The sequence below is a fragment of the Trichechus manatus genome, unplaced genomic scaffold (genome assembly GCF_000243295.1).
Source record: "Trichechus manatus latirostris isolate Lorelei unplaced genomic scaffold, TriManLat1.0 scaffold00065, whole genome shotgun sequence".
NCBI classification, from domain to species: Eukaryota; Metazoa; Chordata; class Mammalia; order Sirenia; family Trichechidae; genus Trichechus; species Trichechus manatus.
In genome coordinates, this window is record NW_004444001.1 from 8,570,942 (window position 1) to 8,595,977 (window position 25,036).

At 50.4% G+C, this 25,036-nt stretch overlaps 2 protein-coding genes across 3 annotated transcripts; one reads left to right on the top strand and one right to left on the bottom strand.

The window, feature by feature from the left end:
- Positions 1-9,187: 9,187 nt before the first annotated feature.
- On the top strand, positions 9,188-11,904 carry GNMT (glycine N-methyltransferase). 2 transcript variants are annotated; one of them, XM_004379464.3, is made up of 6 exons: positions 9,188-9,426; positions 10,294-10,421; positions 10,886-11,002; positions 11,216-11,358; positions 11,459-11,580; positions 11,663-11,904. In XM_004379464.3, exons 1-6 carry the CDS (start codon positions 9,221-9,223, stop codon positions 11,832-11,834), a joined length of 888 nt encoding a protein of 295 aa, XP_004379521.1. In that variant the 5' UTR covers positions 9,188-9,220; the 3' UTR covers positions 11,835-11,904. The 2 variants fall into 2 exon arrangements, with proteins under 2 accessions (XP_004379521.1, XP_023589988.1); XM_023734220.1 differs by having other exon boundaries at positions 9,221-9,426; positions 10,886-11,012; positions 11,259-11,358; positions 11,663-11,834.
- Positions 11,905-12,172: 268 nt separating this feature from the next.
- PEX6 (peroxisomal biogenesis factor 6) lies at positions 12,173-23,418 on the bottom strand. Its single transcript, XM_004379465.2, has 17 exons — positions 22,450-23,418; positions 20,597-20,760; positions 20,052-20,135; positions 17,171-17,273; positions 16,963-17,096; positions 16,342-16,453; positions 15,756-15,964; positions 15,110-15,305; positions 14,833-14,909; positions 14,560-14,692; positions 14,274-14,479; positions 14,084-14,145; positions 13,725-13,833; positions 13,314-13,430; positions 13,067-13,144; positions 12,806-12,945; positions 12,173-12,594 (listed from the first exon to the last, which is right to left on the bottom strand). Exons 1-17 carry the CDS (start codon positions 23,326-23,328, stop codon positions 12,458-12,460), a joined length of 2,940 nt encoding a protein of 979 aa, XP_004379522.1. The 5' UTR covers positions 23,329-23,418; the 3' UTR covers positions 12,173-12,457.
- Positions 23,419-25,036: the final 1,618 nt, after the last annotated feature.

A 25,036-nucleotide genomic window follows, 5' to 3' on the forward strand; every position in this document is an offset into this window, starting at 1 on the left:
AAACAACTTATGCTCATCAAAAGACAACCTAAAGACTGGGAAAAAAATTTTGGCTATAACAAATCCGATCAGCGTCTAATCTCTAAAATCTACAATATACTGCAAAACCTCAACAACAAAAAGACAACCCAATTTAAAAATGGGCAAAGGATATGAACAGGCACTTCGCAAAAGGATATTCAGGAGGCTAACAGACACATGAAGAAATGCTCACAATCATTAGCCATTAGAGAAATGCAGATCAAAACTACAATGAGATATCATCTGTCATGGATTGAATTATGTCCCCCAAAAAATGTGTGTATCAATTTTGCTGGACCATGATTCCTGGTATTGTGTGATTTTCTTATGTGTTGTAAATCCTGCCTCTATGATGTTAATGAGGGAGAATGGGTGGCGGTTGTATTAGTAAGGCAGGACTCAATCTACAAGATTGGGTTGTGCCCTGAGGCAATCTCTTGAGAGAGAAAAGGAAAAGGAAGCAAGCAAAGAGTTAGGGAGCTCATACCACCAAGAAAGCAATGCCAGGAGCAGAGCGTGTGCTTTGGACCTGGGGTCCCTGCGGTGAGAAGCTCCTAGTCTCGGGGAGCATTGATGAGAAGGCTGACAGAGAAAGCCTTCCCCTGGAGCTGATGCCCTGAATTTGGACCTTTGGCCTACTTTATTCTGAAGAAATAAATTTCTCTTTGTTAAAGCCATCCACTAGTGGTATTTCTGTTATAGCAGCACTAGATGACTAAGACATCATCTCACCCCAACAAGGCTAGCATTAATCCAAAAAACACAAAATAATGCTGGAGAGGTTGTGGAGAGACTGGAACACTTACATACTGTTGGTGGGAATGTAAAATGGTACAGCCACTTTGGAAATCAATTTGGTGCTTCCTTAGAAAGCTAGGAATAGAAGTACCATATGATCTAGCTATCCCACTCCTTGGAATACATCCTAGAGAAATAAGAGCCATCACATGAATAGATATATGCACATCCATGTTCATTGCAGCACTGTTCACAATAACAAAAAGATGGAAACAACCTAGGTGCCCATCAGTGGATGAAGGGATAAACAAATTATGGTATAGCCACACAGTGGAATACTATGCAACGATGAAGTCGTGAAACATAACGTGGAATCTGGAAGGTATGATGCTGAGTGAATTTATTCAGTCACAGAAAGAACAATATTGTGTAAGACCACTATTATAAGAACTCAAGAAAAGGTTTAAACACAAAAGAAAATACTCTTTGATGGTTACGAGGGTGGGGAGGGAGAGTGAGGGTTATTTACTAACTAGATAGTAGAAAAGAATTATCTTAGGTGAAGGGAAGGACAGCACTCACTACAGGGAAAGTCAGCTCAGCTGGACTAAACCAAAGCGAAGAAGTTTCCTGAATACAAACACTTTGAAGGACAGAGTAGCAGGGTAGGGGTCTGGGGACCATGCTTTCAGGGGACATCTACGTCAGTTGGCATAATAAAGCTTATTAAGAAAATGTTCTGCATCCTACTTTGGTGAGTGGCGTCTGGGGGTCTTAAAAGCTTCAAACGGCCATCTAAGATGCATCAATTGGTTGCAACCACCTGGAGTGAAGGAGAATGAAGAACACCAAAGACACAAGGAAAGTATTAGCCCAAGAGACAGAAAGGGCCACATAAACCAGAGACTTCATCAGCCTGAGACCAGAACTAGATGGTGCCTGGCTACCACCAATGACTGCCCTGACAGGGAACACAACAGAGAGTCCCTGATGAAGCAGGAGAAAGGTGGGGTGCAGAACTCAAATTCTAGTAAGAAGACCAGACTTAATGGTCTGACCGAGACTGGAGGAACCCCAGAAAGCATGGCCCCTGGATTCTGTATCTGTCCAGAACTAAAACAATTTCCGAGGCCAACTCTTCAGACAGGGATTGAACTGGACTATCGGACATAAGTGATACTCGTGAGGAGTGTGCCTCTCAGCTCAAGTAGATACAAGAGACTAAATGGGCAGCTTCTGCGCGGAGGTGAGATGGGAAGGCGGAGAGGGTTAGGAGCTGGGTGAATGGACATGGGGAGGAGTGTGCTGTCGCAGTGTAGGGAGAGCAATTAGAGTCAGATAACAACGTGTGTATAAATTTTTGTATGGGAGACTATCTTGAAATGTAAACTTCATTTAAACTATAAAATGAAAAAAACCTTTTGGCCTTTTTTGTCCTGATTTCTGAGTCTTCTTCAACCCCTCAGGGGTGCCCTGGAACCCCTTGTTGCTCCTTCCAGCCCCTCACCTTCTCTCAGCTGCCTCCATCCTCCCACTGGAGGCAGAACCTACCAGCTCTTGGAACAAGAAGTGCACGGAGGGCCCAGGGTTGTTTTGACGCCTGACCCTGTCCCGCAGCTGAACCTCACGCCCTTGGCGCCTGTTTACCCAATTTCTGTTCCCTCCTTCCTGCCTCTCCTCCCCCAAAACTTTCCCATTTGTTGTGTAAAGTGTTTACTGGTTACCCCACCAGCCCCCGCCCCTCCCTCCCACCTCCACCTGGCCCTGCCTGTTGGTCTTGGACCTTGTTCCCTGATGACCACACTTGAGCCATTCTGCTTTCCCCAGCTGGAGTCTGAGGAGAGGACACCCCAGTCCCCCACCAACACCGCTTGGTTACACCATGTTCCGTGGGGCCAGGGGAGGAACAACAGGCTCACCTCTGGGGAGAAGGGGTGGGAGGCTCAGGTCCCTCCCGTGTCGGTCCTGAGGGCAGGGATCATGGTGGTTGGGAGCAGTAATGACAGTTGTTTGTCTTCCCAGTGCTTCAATGTACTTGTGAAGTGAGTAGTCTTAACCCTGTTTTGTAGAAACTGAGGCTCAAATCACATAAAGTACCCAAAGTCCTACTACCAATAAGTGGTACACCTGGGGACAGTGGTACTCTCAGACTTAGGTTTTCACATTAGAAAAATCCGTTGTATTTCCGACTACTTTACAGCTACCAGGGCCCCTTCTCAACATCTAGCACTGAAAGTGTAATTCATGTTGAACTAGTTTGGTTTCCTGGGCCTAATGCACCACCTGCCAACAAGGCTCTTTTAAAAACAAAGTAGGAAGCAACTTGCTTCTTGGAAGGAGACAATGGCGAAGGCCCTACAAAGCTGTGCCCTCATACCCAGAGGCCAAGACCTCCAACTTTCCCTGGCTGGGCCCAGCAGGAGGGAGTCCTGTTGAAGGCTCTCAGGGGTCCAGTAAAGAGACTTTGGGGTCTCAATTCCTGGGGGTGAGGAGCCTGCTCAGCCCCGGCTCACCCCCTCTTCTCCTTCCTCCAAGTTAAGGCAGCCTTGACCATCAAGATTGGAGCAAACTGGCTGTTGAGGCTTAGAACTGAATCCTTGGAAGGAGATACTTTTTTGGTCTAGCCTCCCACCTCCCTATCTCCAGGACTGATACTTTCCCCTCTTACAGATGCTGGTGGGCAGTGAGATCCAATCTAGACTTAGGTCCTGCCCTGAACTTTGTTCTGAGCATAGGAGAAGGCTGGGGTTGGGTGGGGGCTGGAACCCAGGCTCCGCAATGATTTGCAGCCCCTTGAACTGTCTAGGATTTGGTGGCCTGTCTCTGATCCCCCCATTCTGTCACTAACCCACAGCATTTCAGTGCCTGGTTTGCCTCTGTCCCCGGAGTATTATTGATTCTGAATTTAAGGTAGGATGGGGCAAAGGCCTATCCCCTTTACCAGGGTGTTGGCCCCATGGCCCAATCCCAGTCTTGAGGACAGGCAGCACTGTCTTGCTTTGCTCTTTGACCTATGGCTGCTGGATGATAAGCCCCCAACCCCTCCTGAGGGCCAGGCCTGTTGCACGCTCATTAGCTCTCCACCCAGCCGACTCCAGCAGGCAGCTGCACCCCAGCCCAGCCCAGCAAAGGCAGAAGCAGAATCTGGTTTCCCAGGGTTTTCTTTTCCTCTTCCCACCACACATACAAGTCTTTTTCAACTTGGCTGTTGCATCCCATTTTCCCATACTTCTTCCCTTCCATAAGGTGAGGGGACTGCCTGAGCCTGGGTGAATCTGATCTCAGTCCCCCTACTAATACGGTTTCCTAAACTTGCTTGGACATGAGAGTCACCTGTTAAACACACAGACATTTGGACCCACCTCAGGCCTGCTGGGTTGGAGACCTAGGACTCTGCATGCTTAACAAGCATCTCTCATGGTTCTTCTGATGTAGCCAGCTGGGACCCACTTAAAGCGGCATTTGGCAGTTTGACCTGTTGCCGTCAAGTTGATTCTGACTCATGGTGACCCCATGTATGTCAGAGTAGAACTGTGCTCTATAGGGTTTTCAATGGCTGGTTTTCAGAAGTAGATGGCTAGGCCTTTCTTCCAAGGCACCTCTGGTGGACTCAAACCTCCGACCTTTCTGTTGGCAGCTGAGCACATGAACCATTTGTACCACCCAGGGACTCCAGCATTTGTCAACCCCAGGTGTTGCCCTAAGAGGGGGCAAGGCCTTAATGAGGTCACACTGGGCCAGGGTCTTGTCCTCAGAAACCCAACTTGTCAGAACCCCAGAATGAATCCATCTCTGTAGATTTCCATCAGCCAGACTCGCAAAGGCAGGTGGATAAAGGACAGGCCAGTTTATACCAGTTTAGTGGTTAAAAGAGCCACAGGCAGGGATATAGTCAAGTGTCAAGGGCTGGGTTCTAGTCTCAGAGGTGACTGCATCAGGGCCTGTGTGTATTAATTTTAAACGGCTGTGCCTGAAAGGCAGGCTTCACTCCTTATTTCCAAGTTCCTGGGTGGCATTTCCATGGAACTCCCTCGTGCAAGTTAGAAAAGGATGCTCTTTACGCATTTGACTTCCATCTGTTAGAAAGTTGTTTAAGTTTTGTTAGAATAAGACACTACTTGACAGAAGATTATAATAATTATATGATAATAAATACACAAGCCTATAAGGTTTGCAATGTGAATGGAGCCCTTTAAATGTGGAGCACTTAAATAAAAACAGTTAAAATGGAAAAAAAAATGTGGAGCCTTTACACAGTGCACAACCTGTCCAAATGTTTACAGCTGCCCTGCATCACTATGGTGCCCGAATGCAAACAAAATTTACTCTCTATCTCACCTAGATCTGATGGCATGTACTAAGTCACCTGTTTCAATGAGCGATGTCTAACTTGTTACCAGAGCCCGAGTAGTATCTTTTTTAATTGTGGTAAATATATAGGTAACAAAATAGTTGCCATTTCAACAATCTTCACATGTACAGTTAAGTGACATTAAATATGTTCATCCTGTTGTTCAACCACCACCATTATCATTCCTAAATGTTTCCATCACCCTTAACAGATAGTGTATCATTTTTACGTTGAGTAACAGCTTAGTGAGCAGATCTCTGTACACCGAAGAGATATTAATGGAGGTTAGCACATCTTAAAACTGCTTTTAGCAAGGTGTGAAATGGTCAGAGAACCTCTCTTCTTATACATTGGTGAAATTCTCATAGGTTCACAAAGTATACTAGTAATGAAGCCACCATTACTAGTGTTACAACCCAGTGATACAGGGAATCTATTTTACACTCACTTAACCAGACTTTCTTAGAGCAAATTGAGTCTTACATGTACATAGAAAAGTGCCAAAAAGGATCCATTGTGATAATTCTGCTGGCAGAGTCCATGCAGATGGGTAGCTTGGACTGGAGTTAGGTTCCTGTGTGAGGTAAATGGTTTGCACTTGACAGCTAACCTAAAGGTTAAACTTCAGACCCACCCTGTGGTGCCCCAGAAGGAAGGGCTGCTTCTGTAAAGGATAGTTTTACTCTGTAACACATGGGGCTGCCATAAGTTCGAATTCAACAGCAACGGGTTTGGGTTTTTTTTTTTTTTTTGGACTGTAGTTTGGAATTTGGCATCCATCATCTGAAAATGAATTTCTACCTGTTCCAAGTAAAAAGCAGCCAAGCTGTCTCCCATTTGTACTTATTGCATATACATGAATCACAGTTCAGGATTTTAATGTGTCCTTAGGGAGGAATTGCCTTGGAATTTGTCCAGGTGCAGCCGTATTCCCAAACTGAAGTCTTTTTGTAAACATATTACATATTTGGAGATGAAGAATTTAGTCTTTTCAGCCAATTCCAAAGAAATTTTGCATATTTAAAATATCACCTATTCTTATTTTCAATTAATTCAAACTATAGATTGATTTCTATATTTGAATGTTGTTCACAACTTGGGAAATGATTAAATTCCAACACATCCCCTCAATGACTGTTATGTGGACATTAAAAAGGTGCTTAAGGCCAAGCAATTTATGGTTAAGAGAAGAAAATGTGCTTTGGATAGTTAAAAAAAAAATTGAAGAAAGCAAGCCATGAAATTTCATGTAGACTATGATCTCAACATTTTTAAAAATACGTCTGGATGAGAAGGAAAATCAGTATTAATTTGGAAACAAATCTTTTCTTTGAAATGGAAAGAAGCTACTCACAACCCATAATTTTTTCCATCCTAACTTACCACAAGGATTCATATTATTTAAAAAATCATATTATGGCCCTGGGGGTAAAAATCATGTTTCTCAAAGTGTTAGGCATCAATATTTAAATGAAAACCAAACATTTAAGTCAAGTTCCTTATCAGTATGGTGAGTGTGTGGCTTTTAGCCTCTCAAGGCTGCAGACCAATCACAAAAATGCTATACAAACACTCAGAGGTGTGAGGATTACTCCAAAATTTCAAACAGCTCTCAGTTTAAAAGAAGAAAAAAGGAAAAACAACTGAAATAGTTTCTAGACATGGAAAATCTTTCCTTAGAGGGGGGAATCACATTACACCAAATCAAAAAGCAAGATGCTTAAACAGATGTTCCAGGTGACTTTTTTTTTTTTTTTTTTCCCATATCTAGATGAAACAAACAAAATACTTTTTTTGGAGCTAGTTTTATCAAAGCCCTATGGAGCGCAGTTCTACTCTGACACACATGGGGTCATCATGCATTGGAATCCACTCAGTGTCTCCTGGTTGGTAGTTTCATCAAAGAATTTCTAAACTGGATCTTCTTTGAATGGCAATTCCCAAATGAAAAGTTGGACAGAGATGTCTAATACTAATAATGCTGTTCTCCCAGGCTTCATTATTTATATGAGTATCCAAAGAAGAAAGAGGAGAAGAAAGGTCACAAATGCCAAAATCACAGGAATACTTGCCCTTATATATTTACACCCAAAGAGTCTGGTAAACCTTACAACCTGTTGATTAGATGATTCTGGTCATTCTAAAGGTGGCATTTCCCAACAGCATTTGAGCCCTGAGAAAATCCCAGGTTTACCTCAAATGCATTAGAGTCAAAAGAGTGACCTTCCTGCCTACTTTGGTGTTTTCTTCCCGGACAAAACAAATGGAAAAGAAAACAACAGTAAGAGAAACATAACCATAAGTTACCCTAGGCGACTTAGCTTTTCAAATATTTTATATTCAGCCAACCCATGTGTAGATAGTAATGAAGAAATTATTTCCCTTATCATTTTGGTTGTTATTCCTATTTAACATCATTCTTCATTTTTCTCTGAGTGCACTTTCAGAACTCCAGTGGGACAAAGTTGAATATATATATTTTTTAATTTTAGGCCTATTTTTCCTTAAAATTTCATTTCTTATAATATGACAAAATTGTTAGCGGATTTTAATGCTCAACTCATCAATTTACAGACAAATAATCAATTACTTTTCTCCTGATTTAGAGCAAAATAAATCTTAAGTTTAAGTAAGGAATGAATTTTCCTACCCAAGGAAGGCACTAATTTTCTTGGAAAGGCCTCATACTCTGAAAAAAAAAACAAACAAAAAAAGGCAACCCCCAGCTGCTTAGATATGAGGTCATAGCACACAGATTGCTGCCCACAACTGAGAGGATAACTCTTTTAACGTGAGATTTTTTTTTTTTTTTTCTAAACCCTGGGGGTGATGGGGTAGATTTCCTCCAGAATATTCTGATAAGAGAATAACTCTGGGTTTACTTGCAACTCCCCACTACAATGCCTTTCTAAGCCTGTTGCCAAAGACCTGGCTCAGTGTGAGCGCAAGGCTCCTTTACTTGGACTTGGATAGACCCATTTGAGGCAGTCCACATACTAAAAATAGAAAGAATGATTACTACATGATCTTTGGGGTTCATCCTGCTCCGAGATTGTAGAGATGCTAAGGTGGTTAAGGAAAGGGAGCCTCCTTTGCTGTAAGTTCCATAACTCACTCTTTCTGAAGCCAGAAGAACCAAGACGGGTGGGGAAGGCTGTTCTCCACGTCTCAGGCTTTGCTGCGTGGCATCATCTTAGGGAATCCACCTCAGTCTAGGATCTTGTCCTCTGAAGAGAAGCCTCAGAAACATACTGCTTGGGGAAGAGGGGTGGACTTACTGTTACCAAACCAAAAGACCAATATATGCAGTGGCAATGAGCAATAAAATAGCAAGGGCACCAAACACTCCTACCCACTGACTCCGCACGTCTCTCTCTGTGGGCACCTCTGCGAAAAGCCCACGGTCTTTATAAGGGTGATAGGCGGGGGAGGAATCGGAAGGAAGGCCCCAGACTCCACCATAGGTGGCTCAGGGAAAAGCTTGATGCATCACCTACACCACAAAGGCTCACCTGCCTCGGGCGGCGGGGGGGGGGAGGCGAGACGATCCCTTGGGGCAGGGCTCTCTGCCCCTGCGCTTGGATGGACAGACCAGCATTATCCCGAGACTTCCCATTTCCTCCCTTTCCTAGGCCCCCTTCGGCTGGGCAGTCCTTCTTTACACATGCTAATACCTTCCTTCGCTGGGGACGGTCCCCCACTACCCGCCTGGGCGCTCAGCTCTGTGGATTTTGAAGTTGGAAATTTCCTTCCCTTTCTCTCCAGTATGGGTGCGGATGGAGTGGGCAGTCTCACTGGTACCCTTCTCCTGGACCCTCCCCTGTCCTCCTGGCGACCAGGTTAAGTGGGCAGAGCGCTGGGATGGCCGGAGTGTCCTTTCCCACTGTGGGGGTGCGCAGAGGGCTGGGTCCCCAGCCCAGCGAGAAGGGCCGGGTCCAGGATTCGAGGCGGCGCCCTCTCCGCGGCGGAGTAGCCGCGGGTGCCGGGCCCAGAGCCGAGCAGGGGCGTGTCCCGCGCTCACCTGCCATTGGTGGGTAGGGCTGCTTGGCCGGGGCCGCGGCCACGCTGTAAGTACCGAGCCGGTGGCTGCAGCGCTTGGCGAGGCGCAGGATGGTGGACAGCGTGTACCGGACCCGCTCCCTGGGGGTGGCGGCCGAGGGGATCCCGGACCAGTACGCGGACGGGGAGGCGGCGCGCGTTTGGCAGCTCTACATCGGGGACACCCGCAGCCGCACGGCCGAGTACAAGGCCTGGCTGCTTGGGCTGCTGCGCCAGCACGGCTGCCAGCGGGTGCTCGACGTGGCCTGCGGCACCGGGTGAGCCCGGCAGGCTGGTGGGGGGCGCGGGGGGCCGGCTTGGACCATGGCCTGGCACGTCCGGCAGTTTTTCCGCCCGCCCAGAGCCGTGCCGAGGCCGGCCGCCAGGGCCGGACACTTTCCTGTCCCGGCAGAACCGGCATGACGAGGGCACAGGGGAGGCCGACGGTGGAGGGGCGAGGAGAGAGGGCGTGGGTGAGGTGTGGGCGCAGCGGTGGAACGGGCGGAAGGGCTCCCGGGGCGGTGGAAAAGCCCCAACCAACAACGCCAAGTTCAATCTGGCTCCAGCGTTGTTCCTTCCTCGCGTGTTGGTTGGCCTTGGGCAATGTTAACAGTTAACATTTGTTCAGCGTTGGCCGGTGCCAAGCGCTGTGCCGGAGCTTTTGACACATCAGTTTTTAAAACCTTACAAAACCTCCATGAGGTAAGTAGTACTATCTCCATTTACATTTGGACACATTAAATCTTAGAGAAGTAAAGATCCCCCATGTAGTGGAGAGGTGAAAGTACTGAGGTTGGTTAGGGTCTGGCGTGTGCGTACTATACTGCTTCCTGTACACAAGTTCCTTAATTTCCCCCAGCCTCAGTCTGCCCATCTATAAAACGAAGACACCACCATCTACCTCACAGGGTTGCACATTTGTAGAGTGCCTGGATCTGAATAGCTGATAAAAAAGGAAAAAGTTGCTGCCTGGTGATTAGCAGATCTGTGAGGTCATCTGAATCAGCAGAGAATGCCCAGGAAGAGGAGGCAGAGGAATGGACTCTGACCAGTTGAGGAAGCAGAGGTGTCCAGCACTGGGGTCTCCTTCTGCCCTCCAGCCCCCCTGACTGCCCCTTTTTGCCTCTCACTCCGGTCCTGCCCAGGGTGGACTCCATCATGCTGGTGGAAGAGGGCTTCAGCGTGACCAGCATGGATGCCAGTGACAGGATGCTGAAATACGCGCTTAAAGAGCGCTGGAACCGACGGCACGAGCCTGCCTTTGACAAGTGGGGTACGGCGGGCCAGCTGGGCCCTCCCCAGCACAGCTCTCCCAGCCCAGCCACCAGGGACATTGTTCTCTCTGTCCTGGGCTCCTTAGTCCTTGGGTGGAGTGTCCCACCCCCAGGGAGACAGTAAGATCAGACGAAAAATTACTGTCATTTCCCAGATAAGGGAGGCTTAGGCAGTAGAAAAGGGACAAGGTGTGAGGAGCTTTTTTAACTGTGTTTATAGTGTCCTGTCCTACCCCACGAATAAAAACCCAAAAGCACGGAGTCCTTCTTCCCAACTATGACCTCCTCCTCTTGGCCCCACTTCCCTCCTCACCCTCCATGTCCGTAATGATCCCCTCCCCCTAACACAATGGGGAGTGCCTGTTTTGAAGAGACAACTGAGGCAGGACTGCACTTGGGGAGGTGGGTGCCACTGGTACCATGTAAACCGTGGTATCTGATCCTTCTCCTTTTTGGCTCCCAGTTATTGAAGAAGCTAACTGGATGACTCTAGACAGAGATGTGCCCCAGCCACCAGGGGGTGGCTTTGATGCTGTCATTTGCCTTGGAAACAGTTTTGCCCACTTGCCAGACTGCAAAGGTGAGAGAGGGTGTGGCCTTGAGCATGGCCCTTGCCCTGAGCTATACCCCTTTCTGTAGTCCCCTAACCTGGGCACCTGCTCTCCTGTAAAGCAAACTGTTTGCCCCTCTCTGCCTTGGCACTGGCACCCCTGGGGAGGGGAGAGATGGGAGGCAGATGGGTGCTGGAAGGTCCTGAGCAGATGGAGCCCCTTTGCCCCCGTCTGGAGCTCAGGGGACCAAAGCGATCACCGGCTGGCACTGAAGAACATCGCGAGCATGGTGCGGTTGGGGGGCCTGCTGGTCATCGATCACCGCAACTACGACCACATCCTCCGCACAGGCTGTGCGCCCCCAGGGAAGAACATCTACTATACGGTGGGGCTCACCGGGGGAGGAAGGCTTAGAGTGGGAGGTGTGATCCAAGGGCCCCACCGGGGGCTGCAGAGGCTAATGCTGCCTGTACCATGGCCTGCAGAGTGACCTGACCAAGGATATCACAACATCGGTGCTGACAGTGAACAACAAGGCCCACATGGTGACCCTGGACTACACGGTGCAGGTGCCTGGGGCCAGCCAGGATGGCTCTCCTGGCATGAGGTACCCACATGGCTAGGCAGGGGTGCGAGGGGGAGGGGAGCTGGGCCACCTGCCCTCAAGGTCTCCTGGGGCTCTGTTTCAGTAAGTTCCGGCTCTCCTACTACCCACACTGCCTGGCACCCTTCACGGAGTTGCTCCAAGCAGCCTTTGGGGGCAAGTGCCAGCACAGCATCCTGGGTGACTTCAAGCCTTACAAGCCAGGCCAGGCCTATGTTCCCTGTTACTTCATCCACGTGATCAAGAGGACAGACTGAGTGCAGCTGCAGCTTCCACAACCCTGGGCCCAGGTGCTGCCGGGCTGCCTGGGATGTGGGCACAGGCAGCAGTGGGGATACTGGGGGTGTGGGGAGGGGCCGACTGTAGTTGGGCACAGGGATTTGGGTTCAGGCAAATAGAAAGGCCAACAATAGAGTCTGTGCCTTTTTAAGTTCCCACATGCCTTGTGTTTATGGTAGAAGGACTGCGATCCTATGATACCCACCCCTGCCTACCCACCCCTAGGGTTTACGCCTCTCACCACCTGGCTCTGCGCTAGGCGATCCTTTCACCAAATGACACCAGCAGGGGGCAGCATACACTTTATTTTCCGCCACAGATCTCGCCAATCCCCAGAACCCCAGGCCCTGGCCCCTCCTCCTGAGCAGACGAGCCTCCTCTTGGAGCTGACCTGAGAGGAGGGACAGGTAGACAGGGCATGCCTCTTGAGCTCTCGCTGGGACTCCCAATGCCACTCTGCCCTGGGGAGCTCCTGGAATTAGGCAACCTTCAGGTGGGCAGGCAACAGCTTGAGGAGAGCCCCTTTCTTCCTCTCAGGTCTCTGCGGGGATACTGAAGCACCTTTAGCCATTGTGGGTGGATCCCAGGCTGCAGGAGGCTCCTAACAGGCCGCAAATTTGCGCTGGATGCGCTTGTACCGGAGCAGTTCCTGCTCGCTGATGGAGGGCTGCAGCCGGGCCGCGGCCTGCAGCAGGTCCTCCATGGTGAGCAGCAGTGCTGGGCTCCCCGGCTCCAGCCCTGGGAAGTGACAAGTGCGAGTCAAGGCCAGGGTCCCCATTCCAGCTGGGGAACAGAGGCTGTGGTCTATGCTCAGGCAGGGAGAGTCCTGGGGGAAGCACCTTCCTGTCCAGAGTCCCCCGGATGTCAATAGTCCCTCCTCTGAAATCCAGAACCAGGCCTGCCTCCCACTGGCTTTTTGGTTGACTTCTGGGGCTGGCGAGTGGCTCACCTTCCTCCAAGTCCCGAACCCTGCGTTTGAGGGCAGTTGTCATGGCGTCGGAGCAGAGGGAGTAGAGGTCAGCGCCCGTCAGCTGGGGAGGGCAGAGATCCAGCACACTCACCAGGCTTACAGTGGGTTCCAGCTTGAATCTGTGGTGGGGAGACAGGAAAGAAAGCGTTATAGCTAGCATCACCTACTCCCTCAAAAGCTGACTAGCTGGTCCACCCTAAGGCCCAAGTCCTTTGGGAGTCTTCCTCTAACAGGGCATACTTGCGTGTGATGGCGCTCAGAACTCGCAGCTGGGAGGCCCTGTCTTCACTCACCCCGACAAACACCAGCTTGTCAAATCTTTAGGGAGATAGGTAGAGAAAGTCAAGTTCCTCCTCCCCCAGGAGGCTAGGCTGGCATTGGCACCAGAGAGCCCAGCCATGAGGGGTGGAGGAGACATAGGATGGGGGCTGAGGGACAGGCCCAAATGGGGACGGCCTGGTAGACGTGAGAGGTATGGGGTACCGACCTGCCAGGCCGCAGCAGGGCAGGGTCCAGGAGGTCTGGCCTGTTGGTGGCTCCGATCACAAACACATCCTGAGTGCTGTGAAGCCCGTCCAGCTCGGCCAGAAGCTGAGACACCACCCTGGAAAGGAGGAAGAGACAGCTAGAGAGTTCTTAGTCCTGTGTGCCTCTCCTTGCCAGCCTTCTCATCAGGGCTTTCTGTTTAGTCATGCCCTGTGCATTCCTCCTCACAGGCCCCCATTCTCCCTGATGTCCCACACCCAACTCACCTGCACCACTTTTAGCCTCCACTATAGTATCTGAGAACCAGAAGAACAGGAACTTGTATCTTTGGGTTCCGGTCTGGAGTCAGCTGCGACCTGTCTCCCATGCCTCCCATCCTAGACCCCAGATCCCATTCCTGCTCAGACCCCACCTGTCCATCACTCCTCCAGAGTCTCCACTTCGCCCCCTACTTGGAGCCAAGGAGTCCAGTTCATCAAAGAAGATGATGCACGGAGCCGCAGCCCTGGCCCTGGCAAACACTGAGGGGAGAGAGAGGGCACACTGGAGGCGGAGGTTCAGGGGGGCTTGAAGCCAGGGCAGAGGAGGAAGGAAAGCGGGGTCTGACCATTCATCACCAGCACTCCAGGTACTAGACCCCACTGGGCAAGAACCCAACTTGTGGCAAGGGGGACTAGAAACGACCATGAGCAGCCTGGGGAGGGGGAAGGCAACACAGGGACTAGCAGGGTTGGAGAAGGGCAGAAGCCCTGCCCTTCCCTGCTTGCTCACCTTCCCGCACATTCTCCTCACTTTGGCCCACATACATGTTGATAAGCTCTGGTCCCTTCACACTGAGTGAGAGGACATGAGAGGTGAGACTTGCCAGATGCACACACACACAATCACCCTCTCGGGGCCACCCCTCCCAGCCTGCTGCAGCCCCCAACCCACCCATCATCCCTTCCAGGCCCCCGGCCACCTGAGGAAGGTAAGGCTGCACTCAGTGGCAACGGCCTTGGCCAGGAGGGTCTTGCCAGTGCCAGGGGGCCCATGAAGCAGGAGGCCCGAGCGCCTAAGGCCCAGGCTCAGCAGCTCGGGGTGCTCCAGAGGGAGCTGGATGGTCTCCAGAATCTCCTTCTTCACCTCCTGCAGCCCGCCCACGTCCTGCCAGGACACCGAGGGGATCTAGGAGATGCAAGGTGCACAGTTGGGGATATTCTGGAGAAGGAGCTCCTGCCCCGCCTCCAAGGGCCTGGAGTCTCTACCTTGGGGGCGCCGACAGCTTGGGAGTGCGCTGCCTGCAGCTGCTCCAGCGCCTGCCCAAAGTCCTCTGCCAGGAGAGGGAAGCCAGCTGCACACAGCTCCCCCTCATCCTCCTCACTCCAGCCGCCTGCCAAACTGCAGAGAGAAACACAGCAGGCCTCTGGAAGACCTCATCTAAGGCCTCCTCCCCACCAGGATCCTGTGCCCTTCTCCCTTCCTCACCAGCCCAAATTTCCTCTTGCCTCCTTCCCCCTCCTGTGCCAGAGTTTCCTTACCCTGAGTTCTTGATCCTGGTGCAGGCTGCACGGCTGCTGTGGGTCAGAAGGGCGTAGAGATCCCCCACCAGGAAGCCCTGGGGAACCAGAGGAAAGAGCAGATGAGCAGGGTACAGTAGGTGGGAACCCTCGGGGGAAGTGGAAGGTGGTCTCCCCAACTGGGTGCAGAGGCCCAGCATGGACGCGGTGGGGTTTTCTACCCTCACTTGCAGGGCGACAGGACTGAATTCCGGGGACAAGGAATACAGGGAGGCCCAGTACCCTGCCCGGTACTCACAGCACACCGCCGTGCCAGCTGGGCCAGGTTCACCTCTTGGCCCAGGGGTAGGTGGGCAGTGAGGGCTTGCAGGATGCTGAGCCGCTGCCCCTCTGTCAGCACAGGAACCTCCAGCTCGTGAGGGAATGCTGTCTGCACATCAGCAGGCAGGCCCTGGGCCCGGCTAGTGGTGGCCACAACCATCAGGGGAGGGTAGCTGCACAGAAGGAAAGTGGGCACTGAAGGCGAGACCATGGCTGGCAGCTCCTGAGCACTGCCTCATCCTGAGGCTGGTGCAGAGGGCAAGGGAGTTGAGGTGGGTGCTGGGATGGGACAGAGATGAGCACCCCAAAGGTTCCTGGATGAGGGTCCTTGGGAATACCTTGAGAGGGGAACCTTTCTCCCCCTTCACATGAGGGCTCCCCCTTCACATGAGGGGCTCACTTAAGTTTTTCTTGAAGCTAGTCTTTCCCAAGGGTAGGACCACATCCTCCTCCCCCTAAACACCCTAAGGCCTTCAGCACAGGGCTGCCTAGAGGGCAGTCAAATGGGCATAGATGTCTGAGAAGCCATTGAGGGGCCATGGGGAAAAAAGGACCAAAAAGGCTGAAGAGAAGTAGCAGAGCTGGGCCTCGCCCTGCTAACAGGCCCAGCTCTGTATAAATACCTGGTTAGGGGGTCCTCATCGAGGAGGAGGTGACGCAGTGTGGCCACCACACGGGCATCCTCACCTAGCCCCTCACGGTCCCGGCCCAGAAGGTCCACAGCCGTCAGCAGCAGGACTGTGGGCCGGCAGCGCCGGGCCCGGGAGAAGGTGGCCTGCAGTTTGGTCTCCACAGCCCCACTGCTGTCTGCACAGAGGCTGGAGCAGGGCACCTGGGAGGGGAGCCCAACGGGCCTGTGAGCACGTGAGCAAGGGGCAGCCATGACTGGGCTGGGATGGGGAGAATGAGTCAGGAAAAGATGCAGGCTGTCTTTTTTTTGGAGGGCAGGGATTGAGAGGGTAACACAGGCCAAGTCCCACCTCTTCCTTACCCATCCCCTAGTGCTATTCCCTGGACTCCTGAACTGTCACCCAAAATCTTGAAACCTCCTCCCTCATGAAAGCACCTCTCAGTAGCTGGGCATCATGGGAATATGCCTCACTCACTGGGCTGAGGTGCTAGGGCCTGGCTAGAAGGTCAAAAGAGAGAAAGATGTACAGACTGCATCTGAGAGGGAAGTAGTTGGCTCTACTCTCCAGGTACTCTCACCTTCAGTAAGTGGAGCCCGAGGCGGTTGCAGGCAGCAACAACTGCTGTGGTCTTCCCACTGCCTGGGGGGCCCCGTAGAAGGACGCTGCTAGTTCCTGTCAGCAGGGCACCCCTGCAACCAGTTGAGAGACACTGTCTCCTCCAACAGCCCAAACTTCAGTGTTCCCAGTAACATGGGGACCCTTGGATTTAGAAAGCAGACACCCTGTTTCTCTCTCCTGAAGCACCCTCTGCCCCACCAGGACTGTCTCCACATGGTGAGGCCATATTTCCCACACCACCTATGGAGGTCTAGCAGGGGGGTGGGAACATACCCAGCAGCCAGAGACTTTTGTCATCACTGTGCCTTCAGTGGAGCCTTCCTAGACTGTTAGATCTGGTCTCGACTTATTAAGAAAAATTAGGGGGAGAGTCTGTGTCTGTACACGGGCCAATGATATGGGAGTCCACGGATTTGCTTACAGAAAGGATGTGGGTGGGTGGCCTGGGCATTCTGGTCTGAGGGAAGGCCTCCCTACTCCACTCTGGCCAGGAGCACTGGGAACTATTAGTCTGGCCTATTGTACCTCCAGGGACATTCTGAGCAGGTTTTCCTCACCCTGGGGCTGCAGCCTCACTCACCCTGGCTGGAGGCGAGGCTTCAGGGCAGCACAGAGCTCGGTCACCAAGGCCTCCAGGCCTGGGGGAGACAAGCTGCTCCAGAGAGCGCGTTCTCCTGAAGGCAGCCCCGGAACAGGGCTCAGGGTAGCACCTACCTGTGAAAGGTAGAAGTTTTAGACTGATGCTTCTACCCGCTTCCCCAGATTTACTCCTATCCCCGGGGCCTCACCATATACAAGGAGGTATGGGTGGTATCGGCCAAGTAGGCACTGGCTGGCTCATCTGGGGCTTCTCCAACTGTTTTTTTCACTTTAAAAAACATCTCCCACCACCTACAAGAAAGAGGTCCAATGAACTCCACATCCAGGGCCCACATACCCTCTTCCCGAGGACAAGGTAAGCTGTCTCAATCATAGAGGTCCTACTGCAAGGACAAATTCAAGAGTAGCACAAATAAATGCCCCCAAGACATGGTGGGATCATACACGTGTTCAAGGCAGGAGCTGTGCCCATCCCTCCGCACCCTCAGGGCAACCATCAGAGTGCCTTGGGGTGGTTTCTAGACGAATGGCCACCCACCCACTCCCATGGGAGAAACCACTGCTGTACTAAGTAATGGACCATCTGATCATTTCCACTGGCTGCAGAATAGTTTCTCCCTCAAACACATACCCACCAAGGCCCCCCAAAATCTCAGAAGGAAGAGTTTCCTGGCTTTTATGTGATAATCCACAGAATTTAATTTCAGGCAGGTTCCTTAATAATGATAGCTAATGATTAATGACTCTCTACTAGAGCTGTACATTAGAATTACCTGTGAAGCTTTTAAAAATCAACATTCCTCACATATTGTAGGATTTTATTCATATGAAATATCCAGTATAGGCAAATCCATAGACAGAAAGTAGATCAGTGGTTGCCAGGGGCTGAGGGAAGTAGGGAATAGGGAGTGGCTGCTAACGGGTACAGGGTTTCTTTTTAGGGTGATGAAAATGTTCTGGAATTAGACAGTGGTGATGGTTGCACAACCTCGTGAATGTACTAAAACCCAGTAAATTGTACACTTTAAAGGATGAATTTTATGGTGTGTAAATTACACCTCAAGTTTTAAAAAGGAACATTTCTCTCTCCTTTGGAAAATAAAAAGACCCCACAGGCCCCAGTCTCATCCCGATTCTGCCTCAGTGGGTCTGGGTGGGGCTCAGGTATCTATTTTTCAAAAGCTCTCTCAGGGACTCTGCTGCATAGCCAGGGCTGTGCAGTCACTGGCTAATGTCACTGGGAGCTAGGTTTATCCAAGTCACTACCTGGGAAGAGGGTGGATAGCAGGTCACACAGCTACTAACCGTAATTTCCAGATAGAGAAATGATGACCTGCTCCTCTTTAGTCCTCAGGCAGCAAGGCAATGACAGAGCCAGGCTATTACCTGGGTCTCTTGAAGCCCTTTACTCACACTGTCCTACAGTCTCAAAGCTGCTCCTTCTGGCAGCAAAGGTAAGGAGTGACCCAAGGTGGAGGGGGAGGCATACCAGGTTAGTATTATGAAACTCTTATAGCTGTTACCATTGGCACTGATTATGGTAAAAACTAAAATAAGGTAAACTGGATCCTACTGTTATTAATTATAAATAAATGATGGGTGGGTCCACAACCTAGAAACCCAATCAGGCCGAACATCTTGAGTCAGAGTACACGATGCAAGCACTGGGAAGCATCACATAGGAATCCAGCAAGAGGCAGCACTGTGTGAGAATAGGGTGAGACAACCCTCCGTTGTGGAGGGTGGACCAGGCAACCTCAGGCAGTAAAAGAGACAGACCTCTAGAAGCTGTGTGGACACTGTTAGGTGACACTTGGCTGTATTTCAGGGAGCCAGATGGGAGACAGTGGAGCCAGCTCCTGTGTGGCCTGGTTTAGGGAAGTGGAACATGGGAGAGGCTGAAGAGGCTACACACCACCAACAGTGGAACTCTTTCCTAGTAATCACAGGAAGCTTCCTGCAGGGCTTCCCTTACCAAGCCCTAGGAGGGCCTAAAGCACTCATTTCTCTGTCTGTCCTTGGACCTGGCTCAATCCTGCCTTTCTTAGAACCTGCTCACAGAAAGAACTACTGTGCTCAGCACCCAGAGGAGGGAGGCAGGTGTCTACAGGGCTGGAACAGTAGAGGCCCAGGCAGGGCGGATTAACCAGGAAGCACGGTAGGCACAGGCTTAATTGTGTTTACTTACTAATCTGTAGTGCACCATTTTACCTGGGTTTCACCACATCTTTGCTAGGCCTGAGACTTGGGCACGAATGTTCTTTTGCCCAAGTTCCTGTGGCTGGTCCCACCTTATCTGAGATCTCCCTGAAAGTTGAGTTAGTGTGTCTACCAGTTGTGTCCTCCTTCTAGTAAATCGCTATAGGAAATCAGTTCAGAATAAAGAGACTGGTTAGGAAATAGGGTCATAGTTTTCTCCCTTCATATAAGGCCAAGGCTGGCTCTTAATTCTTTGTCTCACCATTTTATATGGAACTCTGTGGTCAGAGTCAACAGTAGGAAGACAACAGCTGGATTCCTTATTTTGGGTTCTTGGCTCAGTTATGCTCTATTTCTCATTCTCCGTTGAAGATAAGGAAAAACAGAAGAGAAGGCTTCTCAAGGACAGCAGCAACCTCTCTGCCCCCTTTTGGGAGACAGGATTGGGAACAGCATGTGTACAATACACCAATTAGAGGAGAAGTCTGAGCCCAGGTCTCCTTATGTTGAGTATATGGGAAAAACATCTGAGCCCTGGCCTAAACACTGTGGTTGAGAATGGAAGGGAAGGAATAGTCTCCTGGTCTAGGTCATTAAATTATTCTTAATGCTTTACTTTACCTATGAACACCATGCAACAATCACCTTGAGGATAAACACCTCCGAAAGTCAGTAGGCAGTGGTTCTTAACATTTTCTCACATACCTGTTTGAGAATCTGAAGAAGGTATGGACTATCTCTTCAGAAAAATGTACACAACAACAAAACAAGTTCTTGTGCACAAAATTATTGCATACAACTTGAGGGAAGTGTAGAACTCCTGTACCCAGGTTAAGAACTCCAGAGGTAGGACAGGAAGCAGCTGTGTACCTGGGCAGTTTCTCTGGGCTTCCTTCCAGGATCTCTACTTGCCCAACTGTTGACACACACAGAACATCCCCTTCCTGGACTACCCTGCAATACAGCAGCCCTAGGTCAGCTCTCAATGGGTGTCACGAACATGTGCCTGACACATTCCCCCCCAACACGTAGACTACTTCTTAGGAGCCTCCTGCCCACCCAGAAATCCCAAGCAGTTCTCCAGAGAACAAATCAGATCTAGAATGAGCTGTAGGAAATGGTGAAGAGGACAGAAAGGGGGATCAGAGACCAGTGAGGGGCAGAGCAGAATTTTGGCTCTTTTGGGATCTACTCAGATCCAAGAGGTTTCTCAGTTTAGAATGTCCAAATTCACCTCATGGTCCAGATTTCTCTTCTATTGTCTGCCTGGCACACCAAGAGGCTCCTAGCCACAATATTTCCTAAAATAAGTCTTCTTTTAATCAGAGGCTCTATGGTACTTGGACCTAAGGCATGGAGTAAGAGGAGGGCACAAGGGTAGGATGCTATCCTCCTGAAAGGGGTAGGCAGCTAACCTGGGTGTTTGAAAGTGCCGGTAAAGAACCTGGTCATAATTTCCATTAGTGCTGTAGTGGGGAGAGGACACAATTTCGATGTATAACTCTCTGGCAAATGGAGGTCCAGGCAGCACAGAGCAGCTTCCTTTGTCTTCAGGGGTGCTGGAGCCGTCCAAGTACCTCTAGCAGAGAAATAACCACCACCTTATAACCTTTTCCCAAAGTCAGGCTCTGCCCTGTCTCTTCACAGCCAATATATCTACTTGCATCCTCCAGCCTTCATACAACCACCACTCTGGGGTAGCAGAGCTGAATACCTGTATCTTCCCTAGAATGCTGCTCTCTCCAGCAGAAACATCCCCCTCCTCTAATGAACATCAGGAAGAGATGTCACCTCGTTTTCTAGCTCTGGCTCCAAAAAGTTCCCCAGTAAAGATAAGCCTTCTGTGATACTTTTAAGTTGGCCCAGAGCCAGTGAAATAGTAGAGACATTTAATCCCACAAATCTTCTGAGTGACACCAGGCAGCCACTGGGATTAAGTGGACATTATCGGAATTCAGGCTGTGGGAAAAGGACATGCTCTTACTGAAGCTGAAAGGGTTGGTTCAGCAGAATGAGCTCCAGTCTGAGCACTCCAGAAGTTTTTCCTCCGTTCAAAAGGAAACTCACACCCGTCCCACTCATGTACATCTTTTTCTCTTCCTGACATCCCATAGCATTAGTTTGCTATACCAGCATTGTCCAGTGGAGCTTTCTGCAACGATGGGAACATTCTATATCTACATGTGGGTACTGAACACTTGAAATGTGACTAAAGCAACAAAAGAATTGAACTTGAAATTTTGTTTAGTCTTAGTTAATTAAATTTCAATGGCCACAAAGGGGCTAGTGGCTTCCATATTGGACAACACAGGTCTAAACCAAACATAGTGGTGCTTAATTATACATTAGACTAAATCTGACCCCTTCAAATACGATTATCTTCTTGAAGTAAGCTCCTTAAAGGCAGAAACCAAAAATTTATCTTGTCTGTATTAAATATTAAATATTAGGTACCAAGAGAATAAAGAGCCTTTTCATTCAAGAAATTTACAATATATAATCAGGGATTAGCCAGATTACATAATATAACCAGGCAGAATAAAATAAAGCCCTAAGAAAGGTACAAAATGCCACAGGAGGGAGAAGCCATGTTAACTTTGTGGTGGGGAGATTATAAAAGGCTTTGTGAAGAAGCTGGCATAACTTTAGATGGGCCTTGAAGGAAAGATGGTAGGATTTTAACAGATTAGGGTAGAAAAATAGGAAGGAATTTGAAGCCAAGGATAAACATGGGCGAGAGCACTGAGGTATCAACTTCCATACTACCCAGCATAATACTGGTTAGTTGTTGGGTGCTGTTGAGTCGATTCCGACTCATAACGACCCCATGGGACAAAGTAGAACTGCCCCATAGGGCTTTCTAGGTTGTCATCTTTACGGGAGCAGATCACCAGGTCTTTCTCCCAAGGAGCTGCAGGGTGGGTTTGAATGGCCAATGTTTCCGTTAGCAGCTGAGTGCCTAACCTTTGTGCCACCAGGACGCCTTAATATTGGGTACTTCGTAGTAATTTGAGAAACAACTGATTTAACTGATTTGATTGTGAATCTTATCTTTCACCTGAATAGATGAAAGCCCCTCCCACGCATCACGACATATGGAGGTTTATATTTTGATTATAAAGAATGGATAAATAAAGCTACGACACATTAAGTGAAAAATCCAAGATGTTAAGGAGTAAGGGGCCTAAATTCTATAGCTCTTTCAATTCAGTGAAGACCGAGAAAAGAAGAAAAAGGAATCATTCCTGGCCTTGGTGGTGTATCCTACCTGAATTCTGAGCTCTCCCACTTCCAGAGGGTCACAGCCGAGATTAAAAGCTAGATTGGCAGGCACGAGGGCCAGTCCGTCAGCGAGAGGCTCTCCCAGCTGCCCAGACCCAGGTCCCAGCCTCGCAGAGAGGTCCCAGCGAGGCTCCAGGACCTGCACCGTGGCCAAGTGCGGTTTGGAGTTCGGTGACTCTCCGGCCCGGGCCACCCACACCCATTCGCCCTGGAAGAGGCCGAGGCCCCGGAGACACCTCCTGCTCACCCCCAGTGAGTCTCCAGTCCCTCCCAGAACTCCCCGGAGTTGCCGTACTGTGCCCAGAGCTGCGAAGGAGGATACCACAGGCGGAGGTGGGGGCCGGCTGCTGTCCCCAGTCTCCGGGCCCAATCTGGCCCGCCCGCGGAGCTCCGTCACAGCCAGCCGCGTCCCCGGGCCCAGCAGCCCTTGCAACGCCGGCCGCGTCTCCAGCACCCGCGGCCCGGGGACTGGCAAGGCCTCTCCGCGCCTCACCAACAGCGGCCCGACCCGCGGTCCGAGCCCCGGCCCCGGCGAGGTGCCCAGCAGCGCCCAGCCCAGAGCTGGGGGCCGCCGCACGGGCCGCGCCCGCACCCATGCCCCAGAGTCCAATGCCAGGAGCCGCAGCAGCGCTCGGCTAACAAGCAGCTGCGGGGGCCCAGGGCCCTGCTCTTCAGTTCCCGCACCCGGCCCCTCCAGGGCGGCCACCAGCAACGCCGGTCCAGCCGGGCTCTCCCCTGCAGGCCGCAGGGCCAGGACCAGACCCAGCCCCGCCGCAGACCAAGGGCCACCGGGCGGCAGCAGCACTGCCAACGGGGGCGTCTCAGTAGGGAAGGGCTCCAGAACCCGCAAGACCGCTAGAGCCATGGTGACAGGAGCTCAACAAGGAAGGTGAAGGAGCGCAGCTTCCGGAGCCAGCGAGCGGGACTGCTTAACGGTGCGAGCGTCGTTTCCGCTTCCGCCAGGGGAGGTGTGAAGAAAATGGGAGGGGAGTGAAGTGCAGAGAGCATGCTCTGAAAGGAAGGAGCTGCGCCTTGGATAGATAACGAGGTGCCTCGATGGCAGTAATCTCTGCGGTTGCGTAACATTTACGCATGCGTCCTTTGAGCCTGTGCTTACAGGCATCTTACAGGAACGTTCTCTCAACTGGCATGTATTTAACAGGTTACTGACTGACCACTGAACAGTGCCCCGAAGCGACTTGGCCCAGTGCTGGGAGCTGTGGGTGGAGTGTTTAGGAAAGAATCTACTCCTACCCCTGTGGAGCTGTAGGCACTGAGGTTTCAGGTTGTGGGGAAGGTAGCAGGAGGGAGTGGTAGGATTATAAAACTGTGTTAGACGTGCTTGTGGATATGTAGTGGCTGCTTACTGGATTATTACATGTGATACATGTAGCTCTGGAGTGCTTGGTGCTGCCACCTTTTCCAGCACATCCTACACAAAACCCATGTTCCCATACTTCTTGTCCTGTTTATTGTCCTGTTCGTTCTACGCCCACCAAACTGGAAGCAAAGACAAAGAAGCTTCGTTCTTTCATCTCTCCAAATCCAGTTGCTCTCCCCTTACCAATACTTGCAAACTGGAGACCCATTCCCTGTTTCTACTCTAGAGGAGGGCGTCGCGTCTTCTGTTCAGAGCACCAATACAATACCCTGCTCCCACCTGCGCTGTTTCGTACTTAGATTCCATCCTTGTCTCCACCTGCACTGATTCGTAGGCCACACATTGCCAATTATTAATAATATGTTTGCATCCAGAATCAATGGATTGGATGGTGGTAATCTACCCTCTGGACCTTGCATTGTCTTCTAGCTCTGCCCAACTTTCTCCTCTCCTTCACAGTTGAGCATCTTCTACCTTATAATTATACATTCCTGAAAATATTTTTGAAAGTCAAGTATTTGAAACTTGAATATTCGATTTACATGTTATAAGGGATTTCTATCCCCAGATAGACAAGAAAACATTTTTTAATTGTCTGATTATAGTTCCTGGAAGTACCACCAGTCCTAAACCTGAAATAGCCCGGACACACTTCTTTAAAACAGCATGCAGGAATGTGTTAAGTACTTGGATTCACATGGATGAAAGTTCTCATTTGGTGGTACTAAACTGTATGTCCGAAGAAGACTGAAGAAGATTTGATGCCTTTGAATTATGATGTTGGTGAAGAATATTGAATATACCACAGACTGCCAGAAGAAAACCAAATCTATCTTGGAAGAAGTACAGCCAAAACAGTCCTTGGAAGCGAGGGTGGCAAGACTTCGTCTCACGTACTTTGGACATATTATTAGGAGGGACCAGTCCCTGGAGAAGGACATCATGCTTGTAAGGTAGAGGGTGGAAAAAGAGGAAGACCCTCCAGGAGATAGATTGACACAGTGGTTGCAACAATGGGCTCAAACACAGCAACAAGTATGACGATGGTGCAGGACCAGGCAGTGTTTTGTTCTGTTGTGCATAGGGTCGCTATGAGTCAGAACTGACTTGACGGCACCTAACAACAACAACAAACTATATGTAGCTCTGTCCCTTGCCTCCCAGAGGGACCAAGGACTGGGAGGGCAGTGGA